General features: G+C 42.5%; 2 protein-coding genes across 3 annotated transcripts in view; one reads left to right on the top strand and one right to left on the bottom strand.

Moving 5' to 3' along the window:
• Positions 1-18,401, top strand: part of LOC136431163 (fibropellin-1-like) — a 26,145-nt gene extending 7,744 nt beyond the window's left edge. The window contains exons 5-16 of one of the 2 annotated variants that reach the window (XM_066422440.1): positions 3,399-3,663; positions 4,240-4,382; positions 4,739-4,849; positions 5,372-5,485; positions 5,950-6,063; positions 6,171-6,410; positions 6,654-6,773; positions 7,714-7,833; positions 14,101-14,257; positions 15,911-16,126; positions 16,720-16,905; positions 17,731-18,401. In XM_066422440.1, coding sequence (XP_066278537.1) covers positions 3,399-3,663; positions 4,240-4,382; positions 4,739-4,849; positions 5,372-5,485; positions 5,950-6,063; positions 6,171-6,410; positions 6,654-6,773; positions 7,714-7,833; positions 14,101-14,257; positions 15,911-16,126; positions 16,720-16,905; positions 17,731-17,803 — 1,859 coding nt within the window. In that variant the 3' untranslated portion in view covers positions 17,804-18,401. Of the gene's footprint in view, positions 1-3,398; positions 3,664-4,239; positions 4,383-4,738; positions 4,850-5,371; positions 5,486-5,949; positions 6,064-6,170; positions 6,411-6,653; positions 6,774-7,713; positions 7,834-8,754; positions 8,912-11,137; positions 11,354-11,899; positions 12,083-12,863; positions 13,417-14,100; positions 14,258-15,910; positions 16,127-16,719; positions 16,906-17,730 lie in introns of those variants that run through there. The other variant, XM_066422441.1, reaches the window with a different exon arrangement.
• LOC136431165 (galactose-3-O-sulfotransferase 2-like) lies at positions 17,651-20,949 on the bottom strand. Its single transcript, XM_066422443.1, has 2 exons — positions 20,795-20,949; positions 17,651-19,717 (listed from the first exon to the last, which is right to left on the bottom strand). Exons 1-2 carry the CDS (start codon positions 20,947-20,949, stop codon positions 18,508-18,510), a joined length of 1,365 nt encoding a protein of 454 aa, XP_066278540.1. The 3' UTR covers positions 17,651-18,507.

The raw sequence follows: 20,949 nt of genomic DNA, 5'->3' as shown, positions 1-20,949 counted from the left end.
TGTGGCTGCAGATACAGATAAATAGAGTACAGGGAAGGCAAGCTGTAATTTTGGCAGCCCTCATCAGGGTTCTGCAAGAAAGACAGAATGCGAGAAGGCGACGGAGGTGGTGGGTGAGGCCGTGGAACCAGCGGCGGACCTTACTAGGCCAATACGACACACTTTTGATTGAGTTGGCTCGAGAGTGTGGTGGGGACTACTACAGAAACCAAAAGCAGTCGAGCGCATAGTGAGCGCTGCAATATGTTTGCATAATCTCATGAGAGAAAGGTACCCAGGCTTACAAAACAGATACTTGGATGAAGAGGGGCCAGAGGGGCAAGTTGTCCCCGGGGCATGGAGGCAGGCCGGGATGTTGGATGACATGCGAAATGTGCGGGGGGGGGGGGGGGGGATGTGGCAAACACAGAGGGAAAACAGCTAAGAGTCTATCTGAAACAGTACTACAATAGCCCTGTGGGTTCGTTGCCATGGCAGCACCATATGATATAGGCCGATTTGCATGTATAGATATGTGCGGTGAGGGTGGCTTCAGTTGTTTTAAGTCTATGACAACAGAGACGCATAAGCATAAAGATATGTCTTCTAGTGACGTTATTTTTCACCCCTTAATATCAAGATATGTTAAATGTGCTGCTGTTACCGGGCGTCTGCCAGCTTCAGATAGCCGTGACACCAGAGTATAGTTCTCATCACAGAAGTCACGCCATAAGTCCTTGGGTAGGTTGTTCAGGGAATGGGGTCTGATCTGATTATGAACCCACGTGTGTATAGCCATGAAACAATCGTATGCATCACCTGTGCGTGATACTCGATCTGACACGTGGAAAATCGTAACCTTGAAAGCAGGCTCTTCAGCGGGCTCGCTGTACACCGGTTGCCACTGTGCTCTGGTGGCTGCACTTTTCAACAACATCGACAATATCAGGGAAAACTGAAACCATCAGAACACGGTCGAAATGTATACATTTTTTTATCTCATTGGTATAAGAAGAAGGCCGTGGTGAAGTCTGTATTGGGGGCAATAAGAATCGTACGGCGACGGAAGCAACATTTTGAACATGTTCAAAATCATCTTTAGCTGTATTTTCCGGCGTAGGACGCTCGGCGATGGCTAATTTTACGTGCGATTTACCTGCGATTTACCTGCGATTGACCTAGGTACGCTCAAAAAACCCATCGTACGATGTACCTACGTTAACTGTGACCACCACTTTGTATGTGTTAACTATTGCACCCGGTTTTTCCCAAACGTACGACGTACGGCGCTGTCATGACGGAAGAAACCCCATCGTAGGTACGACGTGAGTTTACTGTGACCGTGGCTTTAGTAGTAATACTTTGCAGCGCATCTCTCTCTTTGCCATAAGTGGGACAGGCCATGGCCATCACAAATTGCAATTTATCTTCAATATTTTCGTTACATGTGGGACACAATCTGTGAGTGCCTGGAGTGTTGTGGTGTCGATCCTTTTCAACTTCTAGACAACGTGCGCTGATTCTCAGTGTAGTTACTTCTTACAAACGGTTTATTATGAATTGATGTGATAAAGTCTTCCCTGCCAAAGTGATTTTATAAAATGTGTGGAGTTCACTGATATTTCTAAGTGGTTCCCTCCAGCCAGGGAGAAACGTGAGTTTCACACTTTCTTTAAATGTATATCCAAAACGGTTGGTATATATTGACAGTCTTTTTCTTCTTCGAATGATGAAGTGTCGTATGTTTTTTAAATAATCCGGTAAATTATTCAATATTAGCGAGAGTATCTAATCAACTGTGTTTGACTATCAACGATCAATAGGAATTCCTCCAATTCACCCCTTACGGCGAAACATTGAGTAGAATTTGCGATACGGTGCCTGACTGGTATATCAAGTTCAGTTTATCACTGTACTGTATTTCTTGAATGGCACAAGAGCGGGGCGAGTGCATGTAGACGAGTGGTCTGATTCCTTCCCTGAGCGACTAGTCTACCAACTTCCGTACTGGAATAAATGTACAATGATCTAATTTTTAGTGGGATAAAACAATATCCCAATGAAAATATCAGAAGTTCTACAGCTACAATCATCAACCTCACTACAATGTAGTAAAATAGGTTTAACCAAACTCTTAAACAGATCAATAGCTAGGGAAATGGGCCGATTGTATTTTGATGGTAGTGATTTCAATTAATCAGAAATCGCAGTGCTAGCTGTTAATGGATCAAAATACAATGCAAAATCAATAAAAAATGCATCAAAAACTGATTTCAAATGATAAAAGGATTTTCACTTATTACACTTGGTACAACAAAGGTAACATGTTATAGAATATACGTATAACCTTGAAACTGACATATCACTTTTTATACAATAGCGCGCGCGGTGAGCTCCCGGCAAGCTCCCGGCGAGCGCGCGGCACTTTGCCACTTGCGTTTTTTTTCAAAATTTGAAAAAAAATCGCCATTTCAACCGGCACGCCGGCGGTGTGGACCGGCACTGGTACGGCACTGAGACGTCACTAGGACGGTACGTCGAGGTCTGTGCACGGCACTGCGGAGGTACCCATTCCCAAGCTACCGCACGCTACCGCCACAGTACCGCAGCCCAATGAGAGGGGGCCTTAACACTGAGGAGTACGAGATGACGATGGACCTTTATTTCCAGCTGATGCTGGACGTTGGTATTGAGAAGGAGCAGGCATAATCGGAATTTGTAACTTTTTAAATCACCTTTAAGAGTCTGAAGCAGTAGTTAAGGTCCGTGTTGACTGACAAGCCGTAATTCGGGGAGCCAGAGGCCATCACCTAGCCATAAGCGCTTAGAACGACAGGCTGGAATATTTTCTTGACCCCTCTTCAGGTAGCACTCCAGCGCCTCCAACTGTTCCATGATGTTATGTTTGCAGTCTAAGGTCCCCCTGCCGTACACAAATCCGTCCTTCTGCTGCCCAGAAAACGACGCATCTACCCGGACAGGTTCCTCTGTAACAGGAAAAACGTCTTCGTAGTATACAGTACTTTAAAAACAAACCAGCTTTGCAGTCGCACAGCAGTGGTCTCGGACCGGAGTTTCTTTTACGATTTCGTTGCTAAATAGGCCGACAACCCTCTTGCCGAAAGGGCTACAATTCCACCAAGAAAACTAGGATGGAAAATGTAAAAAGGTGAAAAGCGTTTTGTTTGCTGCCTTTCAATGGACTGTTTCATATCGTCTGTTGTCTCTTCAATCGGGGTAGAAACTAAAGGAAAATTAACATTGCACCCGAAAAACATCCATTTCTATAATTTTTAAATGAATCTGCTTGAAAAAAAGGCATTTCCCAGGGAAACGACAGGGAATTCATTCATGAAATCTAGTACTCAGTTTTTCTCATGTTGTTTACATCTTCACTGTTTGAACTTTGTCACTTCCAGCTTTACCTAGATCTAGGAAGAAGATATACCTCACAACCTACGGCGGTCGTGCGTTTTACAAAGTCAGGGCTATTGGCCCCATGACGAACGCCAACGTGAAAGCCACGTGTGAAGCGGAAGGGCTGCAGTACCCTTGCCACATGACAGGTGGCACGTGCACCGGGTATGGGTACTGGGTCCCAGGGTGCATCTGTTTCGACGGCGGCGTCCACAACTGTTACACCCTCCCCGTCCTGGCCAGCGAGCTGTGTGAGAGTGAACCAGGGTTTGTTGATTTATTTGTTTAGAATTAGCACAACCACACACCCGTAACTACTTTCATAGGGAATACTTCTCACCTTTCCATCAAAATGTGTTAAGTTGCTTGTGCTTTGGTTTCCTGTGCTATTTGGGTTAAACAGGGATCGGCATCAGATCAACTTTCGTTACTACGTATTTACGCACAACGAAACTCAGTTAGATACCCATCATTGAAATCACCATGAAATATATATTTTGCGTAAATCAAAGGATCGTAAACAAGGCTGATTATTATGTCTGCTTATTCATTCGATCTTGCAGATCCGGTTTCGTTACATTTGGATGTGATTAGCTTCTGTAGCACTTTCCGTTTTGTGACAGGTTACACCACAAGTCCAAGGAGACACTTCAGGCAAATGCAACATAACATAACTCACTTGCAGATACGCAAGTCCTCTCAAGTTTTCATCATCATTTCGTCTGGTCGTGACGGCCTTTCTCCTCCCTCCCTCCCTCCCTATCCTCCATTGCCGTGCCCAGGTCTTCCGAAGTTTTGAATCTGTTTTTCTCATTTAGTTTCCATCTTCACTTTTGTTGGTAGGTACTGCAAGCCGCTACATAACACCTTTGTGTACGCACCCAACTGGGCCGGCCACACAGGCAGCTCATGCGGAGTCAACTTCCACAAGAGAGAATACTGCGTCCACGGCAAAACGCAGAGTAATAAATACGCCCTTTGCGCAGGTAACATGTCTCCCTCTTTGGCACACTCATTTTCTTGGCAAGTTTTTGAATGTATCCAATGTTGCATTTTTCGTGAATGTCCTACACATGCTACAGTTTTACCTGTGTACATATACAAAAGCATATGAATCGTCATTTTTTCAATGTGTTCATGGTGAGCGTATTATAAAACTTCTGTAGAAAACGTATAGCGCTACGATGTATAGCATAATGGCAAAACACATCAAAAGTAGCTACTAATATTAAAGTAGAGCAAATAGGTACGTGAAAACTTGTGGGAACATGACATCTGATACGACGCGCGTGCTAACTGCATAGACAGATTGTTCTGCACATGCCTCATATGATTACCCCAGCTGACGACGAGAACACCTTGTCCTGCACCAGGGGCGAGGACTGCTCCGAGCATCCCAGAGGCTTCCTGTGCAGATGTGACCCGGGCTGGACTGGGAAAACATGTGAAACAAGTATGAAATTCCTGTCAATTACCACTCCCAATGGTAATATAGCATTATGCAAATAAGGTGTCGATTTGCATGATTGAAATCAGTCGATATTCCTTTCATTCCCAGTGACACAAGTCACATGATTCAGAGTTCTTTCATGGAGCGCAGCAAATTGATACATTTCCCAAATTATATGCTGATTAGCATCGATCTAATTGTGTATATAAAGCATCTAATCAGCTAAATCTACATATCAGAAATCGTGACGATTTGTTAACCCCTTCTTGAGTTACTCTCTTTCAAAGTCTGAAACTAAATCGGCCCCTGCAGTTGAAAACAAAGACCGCCAGGGGAATCAAACTTACACCACTTTTTTCTGTTCCAAGAGCTATTTACCACTTGAAGAAACCATGACCATAGCATGTCCAGAACACGAGATACCAAAACCGGAAGTTCCGCTGCAGTAGCTCTGAAAGCCGCTAGGAGGCCCATTATCGAGCTTGACCTTCGTTTTCCCTGGAATCTGTCTTGTTATATCTACAGATATAGACGAATGTGCGAGCGGGCCATGTTGGAATAGAGGGACATGCGTGGATGAGGTGAACGGGTTCAGTTGCCTCTGTCCTCCAGGCATAGTGGGAGACACGTGTGAGATAGGTGAGGGTATGCTCCTTGTGAGCTGTTTTGGTTTCTCTTCCTAAAAGACTTGACTTTTTAGGAAAGTATCATTAATTTACCTCACTTCAATAATCTGTTCTATTCGATTCTGTAACAGACATACCTCTGTGCTAACCTTCATCTTCTACCGTCAAAGATAAAGATACTTTCTTGCTTGCTTGCTGGCTTGGTTGGTTGGTTGGTTGGTTGGTTGGTTGGTTGGTTGGTTGGTTGGTTGGTTGGTTTACAAACCGCTTGACTAATACATCGGGGTCTGTATCAGTGTTTTGACATGCTTAACGGTTTGGTTATTGTGCCGTGAAAGAATGCAAACAAATAAACAAACCGACAGACAAACAAACAAACAGACTCACTAAAAACAATACCTTATTGACGGAGGTACTAACGACACTTACAATTCGCCTGGAAGTCGTCCCTAGATCGCTCCTGTGTTATATTTACAGATATCGATGAGTGTGCGAGCAGGCCCTGTTGGAGTGGAGGGACATGTGTGGATAAGGTGAACGGGTTCAGCTGCCTCTGTCCTCCGCGAATGGCGGGAGGCACGTGTGAGATAGGTCAGGGTAACTATGCTCTCTTTTTACTCTGTTTTGGAATAGATAGATACGTTTAGTATCAAGAATTGCAACATGTTCCACCTTCGTTCTTCTTCTCTTCATCTCAGTGTCGTTCCCCGGTGGATGTATCCAGTTTTTCGACGAGCCCACTTCACACGAAGACGCTGCCGAGGCGTGCCGAGCCAAAGGCGGCTTCTTGGCCGAGATGAGGAGAAAGAAAGAACAGCGTCTCCACCGTAACCGTCTGCGGAAGAACATGCGTAGATGGCGGTCTTACCATTCCTACTGGGTCGGGATAAAGAGCGCGCCGATTACGTTTGTCTACAGCGATGGGACACGCGTTACAGGTGACGTGATCGGTTCTTCAGTATGCCTACACTCAGTTTGGACAAACCGTTATGTCTTTACACTTTTGTAACAGGCGAACAATAAACGGCCACATCTGTACTTTTGCTAGCGAAAATATATATCGCATCGTATTGATAAAACGTCAATTTGATTTGCATTGGTTTGTATTTTTGAAAGAGTAAATAGAATTTTTAACCAGGTCATTGAATTAGTATAATATGTTTTCCGTGTGTTTCCAACAGATCATGCGCAGTTGGAGGATTACACATTCGATCCTGTGTGCGTGTTGTTTGACATGCGCAGAAACTACCTGGCCAGGGCTGTACCGTGTACAGAGCACCACGGGTACATCTGTGAATATGGTGAGTTTTATCACTCAGTCTGGTACATCTGTTAATATGGTGAGTTTTATCACAGGTATATCTGTGAATATGGTGAGGTTTATCACATATTACTTTCTGATTCCGTGTAAGAATTCAGTTACCTTTACCCATATAGCAAAGGTCACTCGCCCATCAGGTATGCCTGAATTGTACGTATAAAACGGTTCGAAAATGCCCTTGTAAGATATACACTGCGAGAAGATTTTTTGCATTGTTTATTTTATTTTATTTATCTCTTGATACCAGTTAACGTTTGTTTTCCTGTGACTCTGTTGTGCCATTCTTGTCATATCTATTACTTTATCATAGTTTAAACAATGATAGGATAAACACAAAGACTGGTGTACACAATTCCCATCACTTTGCTCCTAAATATTATCTAAGCGACCATCCAGGAGCAAGGTCTGAGAAAATGATAAATCTTAGCGATAAAAAAGCAGTAATTTTCCCAGCACTCTTTCATGCATCCTCCCAGCAGGCCCGATATGCTCGGTTCATTACCTCCCATTGCGGCCCTGCCCTTTCCAGCCTGTGAACTCGCTTTTGGCGACGTTACCACCAAAACAGCTTTCAGCCAATCACTTAGAGCAAAAGTGCAAAGGACGCTGGGACGCTATCAACCAATCAGGTTACGTCTTACATCGCTACTTTGGGCTCGACTGTTATTTGTGCCAAATAAGACTAGCTCATTAGCTGTTCATGAGCAACTGTCGATAACGTCGCCAGAAGCGAGTTCACAGGCTGGAAAGGGCAGGGCCGCTATGGGAGGTAATGAACCCAGCATATCGGGCCTGCTGGGAGGATGTCTTTCATGATGATCCACCTAATGAAGTTTGCGTACGTGTCACAGTGCGTGGCCATAGAAAAAGTAACGGTATCCCATTTTCTCTCCGAGTCAATATTTTTCCTTCCTTCCAAGATGCCGATGTGTGTCTCGATGACGTGTGTGAGAACGGTGGGATCTGTTCATCCTGCGTCAACAACACGTACAACTTCTGCACCTGTCCCGACGGATACACCGGACAATTCTGTGAAATCGGTAAATCATTATACACTCCGGATCCATTGTGTACTCTCATGTCAAATAAGATTGTGACCTTTTTATCATATCTCCCGTTTTCTGTCTGCACTCTTCACCAACCTCTTTCAGACAGAAAACGGGAGATATCATGATAAAAATGTCACGATCTCCCCCACCAACCTCTGCTTGGAGAGTACAACTGTCCGCTTCTATGGCTGGTGTTTGGAAACATCTGTTTCTGGCAATACCTCAGGGGTGGAGCCTTTCTTACAGTTGCAAATGTTTCTACGATTGCATCCCTCAAGGAATTCGTTTTTGGCTACACCTTACAGGGGCGATTCGGTGACTTAGCAGGTTACTTGCTAAGCAATTTGCAACCTAGGGCGCAGGAAATGCGTTATTTTGAGCGTTACTTCAGCAGCTCTTTATGATTTAAACAATGTTTCCTCCCTCTTTTCATCATATCTTTTTTAACACAGGCTTTAATCTTAATGTGTCCCCGTCAATTTATTGGTTTCCCTATTTCGCAGTCAACTGATATAACGTTACTCACATTAGACTCTGGCGACTCAAACCCACTTCCCATTTCCCATTACGACGCCAACAAAAACAAAACAGTACGGATGTGTGGGGAAGTGTTTTATCGTTATCACAAGCAGACAGTCCTGGACAGTCTCAAAATAACCACTGAAATGTTGAATGGTACAATTTGCTGACATCCAGCCATTGTATAAAGCACGAACACTAGCGCATATAGAACATGGTTTAATCTATGTAACATCATTTCATGACATAGAATCGCCCAACCGACCTATTCGAGTTCTATATCAGAATCTCTTTGTTTGGAAAATAGATACAGAACTTGTCTCAAAATGTTGCTTACGTTTGGCATGTTGATCCTTCTTGCCGTCGCTAATGTGGTCCCGTCTGTGAGAGTAGGGAAAGGAGTTCTTGAGTCGAGCCATCCTCGTAGTCGAGCCCGCCGCCATGTCGTGGGAGCAACTACCGACGTCGGCTTAGGAACTTCTACCGGCCTAGGAACCACCTCGGCCCCGAGGGAAGTCTGCAGCACAACCGGGAGCGAGACTGAATTCGGGTGAGCAGAAAGTAATGATGTGGTTTGTCTGTTGGTCTGTATTTTGATTTACCGCCTAGAATTACTTTTGGTCTTTTCAGATTTGAAGAAAAGTACAGAGATACGTGATCATTCTAATTGATCGGTATTGTGGTGTGAAATAATAATGAATAGTTTTGTTACAACCTGTTTAAGAAATGCTAACAGCGTAATAAATACATTACAAACCTCTCAAACACATGTTTTTTTACGCTGAAGGGCGGTTATACCGATACAAATGTAAACATTAGAAATTCAACGAATGAATTTGATGCAGATATATCAAAATTCTAAGTATGTAAAATGCAACCCAATTTACCCTTTAACTAAGTATGGGTGTACTTTTTTCTAGGTCAAATTGTAAACCAGCTTCACCAACAAACCGAGACGAAGAACAGTTCGCTTCGTACTTACTTGACGTTTATAGTGAGAGACTGTAAGCTACAATAAGAACACTTTTATCAGATATATGTATGTGATATATATGTATTGTATCCTATGCTATCATCTTAATTGTCCCTGTCCATTCTAAAGTTTCAGTTTCTCTCCTAAGGTAGGGATAGACAAAGGAAAGGGGTGAATAAATAAATGAATGAAGACCTTTATTGTACATTTTTGCCCCATTGGACATATAAGTTATTTTCTAAGCGCGCACATCTTCCAAACAGCTTCTATTCGTGTGTGTATAGTAGGTATAACCGCCCTACACCGTGACTGGCTTCTGTATCCGTATAACCGATATAACTGGTACCACCCTTCGGCGTAACACATCAGCTTCTGTATCTGTTTAGCCGGTATAACCGCCCTTCAGCGTAACACCAGCATCACAGGCACTGAACGACCCGTCACACCTAACCGTTGCACATTTAGCTGCAAACGTTGTTTAAATCTATTATTCTACAGTACTCGATGGCATCGAGTTTACGACAGAAAAACCAAATTTTGAACAACACCTCAATTCTGGGTTGATGACTCTGGTACTTGAAGGCATGCCTATTTGTTGTTGCTTAAAATATGTTATTCAGTTATTCGAAAGATAGACTTACGTGCGCAGGGAATGGTCTGTACCTCCCTCGCTGAATTATGTACAGTTTTTACGATGGGTTGTTAAAAATATCAAAAGCTAACATACCAACTTACATCATTCGAATCAACCGGTAACACAGGGCACGCCTGTAAAGCAGTGTGTTAAGCACTAGAGTGCGCCTACCCTGTATAAAGAAAACAGAAAAAACAAGAGTTCCACGACCTCATATCTCCATGAACAATTCTATTCATGCAAATGACTTACACATTTGCATAATATGCTTGGTCATAAACACCTTTATCTAACTTACATGTTGCAATATTGACAATCCTATAATTTTCCAATTAGAAATTTATTTGCATAATTGGTATCTGTTGATGCTCCACTTTCCATAAATTACATATGTTACATGTATTTGATTTTGACAATGGAAAACACTGCAAATAAAGATTTTCTTCATTAGCTATGCAAATGAAGTCCCAATTAGCATAATTTGCACTTCATTGTGTATATCTCTATCTAAGCTACCTGCATACTAGATATCATGGAAATCCGTTGTTCCTTTGTTCAGTTATTCTCCTTAGAAGATTTTCACAAAAATGCCCCTGCAGTTCCAGAGGAAGCTGCTTGGGGGCCCAAACCTACACCACTTCTATATTACATCACAAACTATCTGCCACCTAAAAATCAAAACCATAGCACGTCCAGGTCAAAAGATACAAAAATTGAAGTTCTGCTGCAGCACCAAGGTCACATACCAGGGGGCCCAAAATCGATCTTGACCTTTGGCTTCACAACACCCGCCCACATACCAAATATCATCGTAATCCATCAAGAGGTTCTTGAGTTATGCTGACTGGAGTGGTGCGGAAACACAAACATACACACACACATACACACACACAGACAGACGCACCCAAAACAATATCTCCATTTTTCATGGAGATAATAAAAATAAATAGATAATAAATTAGAAGCGTAGTAGTTGATACGTCCACCAGTATATTAGTCATTTTGGACATCGTGGTCATTTTTCTTATGTTTTCATTTTACTACTGGAAGACTTTGATCTCTACTTAACAGAAACTGCGATGATGATGATGATGATGATGATGATGATGATGATGATGATGATGATGATGATGATGATGATGATGATGATGACTTATTCTATCTCGTAGGGATCCCTTCACATTCGAATGTGAGGAAAATCACACCATTTCATCAGTTACAAGCAGCTACTGCAGCTCCCCGTCCGACCGTGGCTGGACGTTTGGTTGTAAGGCGAATAGTGGTGGCGAGTTGAAGGAGTGCTTCTGGTCGCCTTACATCAACGACTTCGGGGGGTTCATGACGTTCCAATGTCCGTTCAACAGTCTAGTTACCGGGTTTTACAGGTATGTGGTTGTAATGTCGACTCACCGTGACCCACCCATTCACTCACGCAAGCCCACTCACACTCGCTCACAGTGACCCATTCACTTAAACACTCACTCACCCCCACTCGCTCCCCACCAATTCATTCACACACGCGCCCTCGCACTCGCTAATTCACTCACTCACGGACACACACACATACACACACACACACACACACACACACACACACACACACACACACACACACACACTCTCTCTCGATCGATCAATTACTCACTCATTCCCTATCCCCCTCCAAAGTCCTAAGTTCTTTGATATTGCAGCTTACTGTTTTTTCCATGTTGTTTTTGGCCATAGTGTGTTTGTCTTACTGGGTTTGGCTTCTCCTTCTGAGACAGGGACAAGTTCGTCCGAGTTTGCCAATCCCCAAGCAGAGCTTCCGGTGGCAAAATCGTCACTAATTACAATATTCCTTCAGGAGGTGACCCTACTTTCCGGAGTTAATTAAGAATCATTAAAAACTCTAAGTATTGGTGTCAGATCTTCGATTTCTTCTTTTCTAGCACTTTCAGGGACGATCGACACGACAGGCGGTGGAAGGTAAAGTGTTGCAAGCCCGGCTCCCATCTCGTGTACAACTGCCTCACGACCCCGCAAACCAACGAGTGGAATGACGACTTGAAGTTCACCTCCCCCTCCGGCTACTACATGCGTGGGGTCCATAGTGACGTCAGCACAGGGAAGAGGTACGTTGGACAGGGAAGTATCTGGCCGCAATTCATGGCGCTTCAGTTTTACGTCCCGCAAACGGTCGTTTCTATTTGAAACGTTTGAAACGGTCGATACCATATCGCTGACCGGTAGATGTCATATCCGAGCGTATCGTAACTTGGGAGGGGGGTGTTGTTTGGTGTCTAACAAGAGGCAAAAACGTATTGAAAGTAACATTTCGATTAAAAAATGTACGACAGTATCGTCAAATGGCAACTTGAGGAAAGGCAGTCGTCTACTCCCCCCTTTGTTGGAAGGAAAGTTGCCAACCAATCACATCGCTGCGTACGGTCAAGAGGGAACGTGATTGGTTAATAACTTTGCAACAACAAGAAATCATGCTGTATGAGGGCTGGCCTGCAATAGGACGGGTCACAGACCAGTGCATCAGGGTCGTTGCTCAATGATGATCATGATGATGCTAAAGGTATTTAAAGATGTGTACACGTCAAAGATGGCGAATGCATATAGGTCAGCCCCTTAGAAGTATGTTTGCTTAATGTGAAATGCCATTCAGCTATCATCCTCCCCCTATATCAAAATTACTTCAATGACTTGAAAAGATGAAGACAAGATTCTATCACGTAAGGCAGATTGTAATAGCAGAGAATCCTCTCAATTCTCATTCTAGACAGCAGATTGCAACCATACAGCCTTACACGGTTGTCTGGTCATTGGTTGATGTCTGATTTTATTGCAATTGAGGACACCAGGTCAATTAAACAATAATTTCATAATTATTCAATTTTTTTACAGGGACCGCCGTTACCAGTTTGATCTGTGCCAGCTTATCAAGAAGAACACAAACGAAAGAGACCGTTATGGTTAATTAGCATGAATTCAAACCGTTGATCCACGCTATCTGAGGACCAGCGTGGATCAGGTGGAGCTTGATTTAGGGCGAAAAAACAACTCTGCACACCGAGCTGACCGTATCTTTGCTGACAGGAAGGCACAATCGTATAACCCGGAAGTATTCCATAGCTCGAGTTCAATGCTCATGACCTTATTACCCGACTGGCAAAGATCGCAATAATAAGTAGGCACAGGGTTCTAGACTTGGTTACACTTTTCTTAGAAACACATAGATGACATTTTATATGGCGTGAGATTGTAATTAAAATTCTAACGTAACCATTTCACACTTAACATGCTCCACCCTCGGGTTCCTGACTTCATCAACAGCAACGTTTATTTTTCTCTGTTGATCAATTAATAAGAAAAATTACAACCTAGAATAATCAGCATATTGAAAGGTTTCTATACATACACAACGAAATCGAAAAAAAAAAAAATTCTAGTTATTGACCCATGTCTTAGCTTTATTTACGCCGCGATACATTTATATTGATATCTATGCATTGCGGAATAACATTCTTGTCTGCATATCGTTCATACACACCTTAGGAATATGAAATAAAGTTGGCGATAGAGTCCAACATATTCTTAGAATTGCATCATTATTAATAATAATAATAATGCATATTAGTCCTAGTTATAACATATAGTCTTAAGATGTCATAGTATACAGTTATACCCAAGACTGGAAGTTACACCCATCGCTTCTAGGTGAGGCCGAGGACTTTTTGATCACCCCTCGTACCCACATTAGACTCTGGCGACTCAAACCCACTTCCCATTTCCCATATTACGACGCCAATGAAACAAAACAGTACGGATGTGTGGGGAAGTGTTTTATCGTTATCACAAGTAGACAGTCCTGCACAGTCTCAAAATAACCACCAAAATGTTGAATGGTACAATTTGCTGACATCCGGCCATTGTATAAAGCACGAACACTAGCGCATATAGAACAGGGTTTAATCTATATAACATCATTTCATGACATAGAATCGCCCAACCGACATATTAGAGTTCTATATAAAAATCTCTTTGTTTGGAAAAAAGATACAAACTTGTCTCAAAATGTTGATTACGTCTGGCATGTTGATCCTTCTTGCCGTCGCTAATGCGGTCCCGTCTGTGAGAGTAGGGAAAGGAGGTCTAGAGTCGAGTCATCCTCGTAGTCGAGCCCGCCGCCATGTCGTGGGAGCAACTACCGACGTCGGCTTAGGAACTTCTACCGGCCTAGGAACCACCTCGGCCCCGAGGGAAGTCTGCAGCACAACCGGGAGCGAGACTGAATTCGGGTGAGCAGAAAGTAATGATGTGGTTTGTCTGTTGGTCTGTATTTTGATTTACCACAGAGAATTACTTTCGGTCTTTTTAGATTTTAAGAAAGGTACAGATATATGTGATCATTCTAATTGATCGGTATTGTGGTGTGAAAAAATATAGGAATAGTTTTGTTACAACCTGTTAAAGAAATGCTAACCGCGTAATAGACACATTACAAACCTCTCATACACATGGTGTTTTACGCTGAAGGGCGGTTATACCGATACAAATGTAAACATTAGAAGTTCAACGAATGAAATATCAAAATTCTAAGTATGTAAAATGCAACCCAATGTACCCTTTAACTAAGTATGGGTATACTTTTTTCTGGGTCATATTATAAACCAGCTTCGCCAACTATAATGAACAAACCGAGACGATGAACAGTTCGCTTCGTACTTACTTGACTTTTATAGTGAGAGACTGTAAGCTACGATAAGAACACCTTTGCCAGATATATGTATGTGATATATATGTTACGTATTGTGTCCTATGTTATCATCTTGATTGTCCCTGTCCATTCTAAAGTTTCAGTTTCTCTCGTAAGGTAGGAATAGACTAGCCTCCGTTGCAGGCTCTGACGCGGCTTTTTTTGGGGGGGGGGGGGGGCAAAATAATATGTTTTGCAGCCAGCCCAGCTAGGTGGCTATTAGTTACAGGGTTGGTTGATGGTTACGGGCTGGCTGCAAAACATATTATTTTGCCCCCCCCCCAAAAAAAGCCGCGTCAGAGCCTGCAACGGAGGCTAGGAATGGACAAAGGAAAGGAGTGAATGAATGAATGAATGAATGAAGACCTTTATTGTACATTTTTGCCCCACTGGGCATATAAGTTATTTGACAAGTGGGGCACATCTTCCAAACAGCTTCTATTCGTATATGTATAGCAGGTATAACCGCCCTACGGCGTAACACCGTAACTGGCCTCTGTATCCGTATAACCGATATTACCGGTACCGCTCCTTCGGCGTAACACATCAGTTTCTGTATCTGTTTAGCCGGTATAACCGCCCTTCATCGTAACACCAGCATCGCAGGCTCTGAACGACCTGTGCACATTTAGCTGCAAACGTTGTTTAAAGCTACTTAATGAGGGTGATCCTACAGTACTCGATGGCAACGAGTTTACGACAGAAAAACGAAATTTTGAACAAAATTAACACCTCAATTCTGGGTTGATGATTCTGGTACTTGAGGGCATGCCTATTTGTTGCTGCCTAAAATATGTTATTCAGTTATTCGAAAGATAAACTTACGTGCGCAGGGAATGGTCTGTACCTCCCTTAACTATGTACAGTTTTTACGATGGGTTGTTAGAAATATGAAAAGCTAACATACCAACTTATTCACATCATTCGAATCAACCGATAACACAGGTCACGCCTGTAAAGCAGTGTGTTTAGCACAGAGCGCGTCTACCCTGTATAAAGAAAACAGAAATAAATAAATAAATGGATAATAAATTAGAAGCGTAGTAGTTGATACGTCCACCAGTATATTAGTCATTTTGGACATCTTGGACATTTTTCTTATGTATTCATTTTACTACTGGAAAATTTTGATCTCTACTTAACAGAAACTGCAATGATGATGATGATGACGATGATGACGTATTCTATCTCGTAGGGATCCCTTCACATTCGAATGTGAGGAAAATCAAACAATTTCATCAGTTACAAGCAGCTACTGCAGCTCCCCGTCCGACCGTGCCTGGACGTTTCGTTGTAAGGCGAACAGTGGTGGCGAGTTGAAGGAGTGCTTCTGGTCACCTTACATCAATGACTTCGGAGGATTCATGACGTTCCAATGTCCGTTCAACAGTCTCGTTACCGGGTTTTACAGGTATGTGGTTGTAATGTCGACTCACCGTGACCCACCCACTCACTCACGCAAGCCCATTCACACTCGCTCACAGTGACCCACTCACTTAAACACTCACTCACCCCCACTCGCTCCCCACCAATTCATTCACACGCGCACCCTCGCACTCGCTAATTCACTCACTCACGGACACACACACAGACACACGCACGCACACACACACACACACTCACTCACTCACTCACTCACTCACTCACTCACTCACTCATTCCCTATTCCTCTCCAAAATCCTAAGTTCTTTGATATTGCAGCTTACTGTTTTTTCCATGTTGTTTTTGGCCATATTGTGTTTGTCTTACTGGGTTTGGCTCCTCTTTCTGAGACAGGCACAAGTTCGTCAGAGTTTGCTAATCCCCAAGCAGAGCTTCCGGTGGCAAAATTGTCACTGCGGCCATGCACAGGACACAGTCACCGGAAAATCAGGAGTTTGTGATGGATACCAACTAATTACAATATTCCTTCAGGAGGTGACCCTACTTTCCGGAGTTAATTGAAAATCATTAAAAACTCTTGGTGTAGTATTGGTGTCAGATCTTCGATTTCTTCTTTTCTAGCACTTTCAGGGACGACCGAAACGACAGGCGATGGAAGGTAAAGTGTTGCAAGCCCGGTTCTTCATATCTCGTGTACAACTGCCTGACGACTCCCCAAACCAACGAGTGGAATGACGACTTGAACTTCGCCTCTCCCTCCGGCTACTACATGCGTGGGGTCCATGGTGACGTCAGCACAGGGAAGAGGTACGTTGGACAGGGAAGCATCTGGCCTCAATTCATGGCGCTACAGTTTTACGTCTCGCAAACGGTCGTTGCCATTTGAAACGTTTGAAACGGTCGATAACATATCGCTGACCGGTCGATGTGATATCGGAGCGTATCGTAACTTGGGAAGGGGGTGGTTGTATGGTGTCTAACAAGAGGCAAAAACGTATCAAAAGTAACATTTCAATTAAAAATGTACGACAGTATCGTAAAAATGGCAACTTGAGGAAAGACAGTCGGATATCCCCCCCCCCCCCTTTGTTGGAAAGAAAGTTGCCAACCTATCACATCGCTGCGAACGGTCAAGAAAGAACGTGATTGGTTAATAACTTTCCAAGAACAAGAAAGGGGAATATCTGTATGAGGGCTGGCCAGCAATAGGGCAATGAGAATGATGGATAACAGACCAGTGCACCAGCGCCGTTGCTCAATGATGATGATGATGATGATGATGATGATGATGATGATGATGATGATGATGATGATGATGATGATAAAGGTCAAAGATGGCGAATGCATATAGTTCAGCCCCTGAGGATCATATTTGCTTGATGTTAATGGCGTTCAACTATAATCATCCCCTATATCAAAATGACTTCAATGACTTGAAAAGATGAAGGCAACATTCTATCATGTAAGGCAGATTGTAATAGCTGAGAATCCTCTTAATTCTCATTCTAGGCAGCAGCCTACAATCATACAACTATACACGATTGTCTGATAATTGGTTGATGACTGATTTTATTGCAATTGAGGACACCAGCTTGATTAAACAATGATTTAATAATTATTTTCTTTTTACAGGGACCGCCGTTACCAGTTTGATCTGTGCCAGCTTTTCAAGAAGAACACAAACGAAAGGGACCGTTATGGTTAATTAGCATGAACTTAAGTTGATCCACGCTATCTGAGGATCATCGTGGATCAGGTGGAGCTTGACTTAGGGCGAAAAAACAACTCCGCACACCGAGCTGACCGTATCCTTGCTGACAGGAAAGCACAATCGTATGACCCGGAAGTATTCCATATATAGCTCGAGGTCAACGCTCATTACCTTATTACCCAACTGGGAAAAATTACAATCATAAGCAGGCACAGGGTTGTAGACTTGTTGCACTTTTCTTAGAAAATATAGACATCTTATATGGCGTGAGATTGTAGTTAGAATTCTTGATAGAATATAATGTAACCATTTCACACATTACATGTTCCACTCTTCGGTTCCTGACTTCATCAACAGTAACATTCAAAAAATCAAAAACAGCAAAACCCGCATATTGAAAGATTTCCATACACACGCAACAAAATAGAAACAAATTAAAAGATTATAGTTATTGACCCCTTTCTTAAACCACTTAATTTACGCAGCGATACATTTATATTGATATCTATGCATTACGAAGTATAATATTCTAGTCTGCATATCGTTCTTACACTCCTTAGACATATGAAATAAAGTTGGCGATAGAGTCCAACATCTTCTTAGAATTGCATCATTATACTGATATTAGACCTAGCTATAACACAGCAATAGCTTTGTTATATACCACAAGGTATTTTCCAAATAACTTCATGATGTTTTCAATCAATGTGAAACATTCTCATCATAAGATTTTCATCTAGAGTTTTTGGTTTTGGGTATTTGACGACTGTGGCCGAAACGTTAGCTGGCATTTTGTGTTTCGTCTTCAAAACATGTGCCCAGTCAAGCCACTCCATTTTGAGTTTCAGACACAGGCTCGGATTTACGTCAAACTCGTCATGCCAAGCTGTTCTTGGTATGGTTAGGATACCAGCTGTCTCATTAACTCCCCAAGTAAGAACCGCCGTCTTATTTCTTTCATTCGTCGTGCCTGAAGATGTCCCGTTTATTGTCTCTGTTGCATTTACTGTGTTGGTAATGACTGGTAATTTAATGATTGCATTGGTACAATAAGTGGTCGTCGACTGAAGTACCTTTTCAAAATGGCGGACTTCTTGGTGAAAGTCTTGGTCTTCTTGTTGAATCTTCCGCCAAAGCGTCGCGTTGAAGTAATCGTACAACTGATAATCTACATTGCTCCACTGTCGGTGCATTTGTATTAGTGTTGTAGTGTTTGTTGTCGGTTTTCGATATCTCCGACCATTTTTGGGTACGACGTTGTAAAGAATGTCTTTTAAGGTCCAGCACATCATCCGTCTCAGCAAGACGAGAGATTCGGCGTAATGTTCTAAGATAAGAACCAAATCGATCTCTCGGGAAATCTTTTGGATAAACTCATCAACAGACGATTGGTCATCGGAAAGTCCGAGGGGGAAGCCAAGATCGTACGCCATGAAATTCTTTGCATGGGTATATGGTGCATGTTTTGCATGGGCGTAAGGAATTTGGAATTTCTTGGGGTTTTCAAGAAATGACGCAACTGGATCTGGTCCTTTTAACCCCTGGAATTTTTTTGCAAGGTGATACCAGTTGAAAACTGAGCGAAGCTGAGCCAGTGGATGTCTCAGTATAGAGATGTACACAGTATCAGGAGGCATGAGATGGTCCAACAACTGCCTATGGTAAACTGTGTGATCAACTAGCACGTTATAAGTACCGTCCGCCGATGGTATGAAGTCTTCTTGTTTTAAGAAGTTGGGCCAGCCGACGTCAGTCTTGACCACAGGCAGAACGAACGTCAGGTTGTGTTCGTACCCGAAGCGTTGGAAGATGCAAGTTGTTGTTGTACCTCCTGCTTTGTGCACTTTCACGAACATGAAGTTATGTTTGATGTCACAGATTTCTTCACCATGTTCACCCGAAAATCTCCTGTTAATTAGATGAAAACGGAGTTACTTCTATAGTGCGAAAGTTGGATTCCTTACAAACTATTTAATTTCATTGTTGGATCAAAATTGTACATTGTCAATATCATTATCATTCCTTTACCATGATCTTTACTAGCATCATAGGTAGATTATATTTGCATACATTTCTTGTAATTTGTTTGCCAATAAAGTATTGTGTCAAACTGATGATCCATTACAAGGCAAAAAGATTTTCTAAATTACAAGCTGAATGTGTCTTATTCTTTTATGGCCCAAGTAGCAATTGTGTGTTTTTGCGAGTTATTTTTGTTGACCAGCTGACAAAATATTTCAATAACATATCTCATACAAGCTTACAAGATATGATATAGGTTTGAAGTAATTCTTGGCAAATGTAGGTAAAATAGGTTCTAAGTAGACAATGTATTTGCATTGATCATTTTGAAAATTGATCTGAATGGGCGCTAAGATGTGCTTACGTCATATTAAGATACGCAGCACAGAACCTAAATTTGGAATACATTATTTGTATAATGCCTACTTAACATGGTTGGAAATCTTTCTTTCCTTGAAAATATTGGTCCAATTTGGAGGCGTTTGGGGTTAGAATGAACATTTAGGGTCTAAGCTTTCCCAGTTTGGTCAACATTTTGTAAGTTGACCAGTCTAGTTGGCATAAGGACAGATCAGATCTGTAAGGTATTCCATACCCAGAGGGGACGGACAGAGGAGAAACTCGGGTAAAAGACAGGTTGTTTGCTAGTTGTCAGCTGTTCTAGGAGTTTATTTGACGTGAACAACCCCCTTTTTTTCCGTGTATGGTTACTAAGTAGACCCTAGTAACTTTCTGCTGGAGAAGAATGTTTTAAAGATTTAAATGTGTGCAAGTGATTCCATGAGGTACGCCAAAAATAGTTACCCAAGAAACTGGATAGAATTTTGAAACAGTCAGACGTTTCAGACAGCATACGCTGTCTTTCGTCAGTGACTAACGATAGGACTGGGAAAACCAGTCATAAGGTCTTGTTTCAGTGTAACTTATCCGGGTCTTATATGGCCAGAACTGACAGTAGCTCACCTGTTGGGCATCTTATGAAGTGGTGTCCTGATGGACAGTGAGGTTTCATCCGTATACATGGTTGCCATGAAACAGCAGAACCCCACATAGGCGAGGAGACACACCAAGATATAGCTGTACGATGTCGCAGTCAATCCTGACGTATGGGCCATCAT

This window comes from Branchiostoma lanceolatum, chromosome 3 (assembly GCF_035083965.1).
Source record: "Branchiostoma lanceolatum isolate klBraLanc5 chromosome 3, klBraLanc5.hap2, whole genome shotgun sequence".
Lineage (NCBI taxonomy): Eukaryota > Metazoa > Chordata > Leptocardii > Amphioxiformes > Branchiostomatidae > Branchiostoma > Branchiostoma lanceolatum.
The sequence above is the reverse complement of the archived record's forward strand: the minus strand, read 5'-3'. Positions and strand labels throughout refer to the sequence as shown.

Bases quoted from the DNA above. Each gene is read 5' to 3' on its own strand.
- LOC136431165 (XM_066422443.1), bottom strand. From the start codon at position 20,949: ATGATGGCCCATACGTCAGGATTGACTGCGACATCGTACAGCTATATC. The intron at 19,718-20,794 runs GTGAGCTACTGT...TCTAATTAACAG, and splicing joins CTTCATAAGATGCCCAACAG to GAGATTTTCGGGTGAACATG.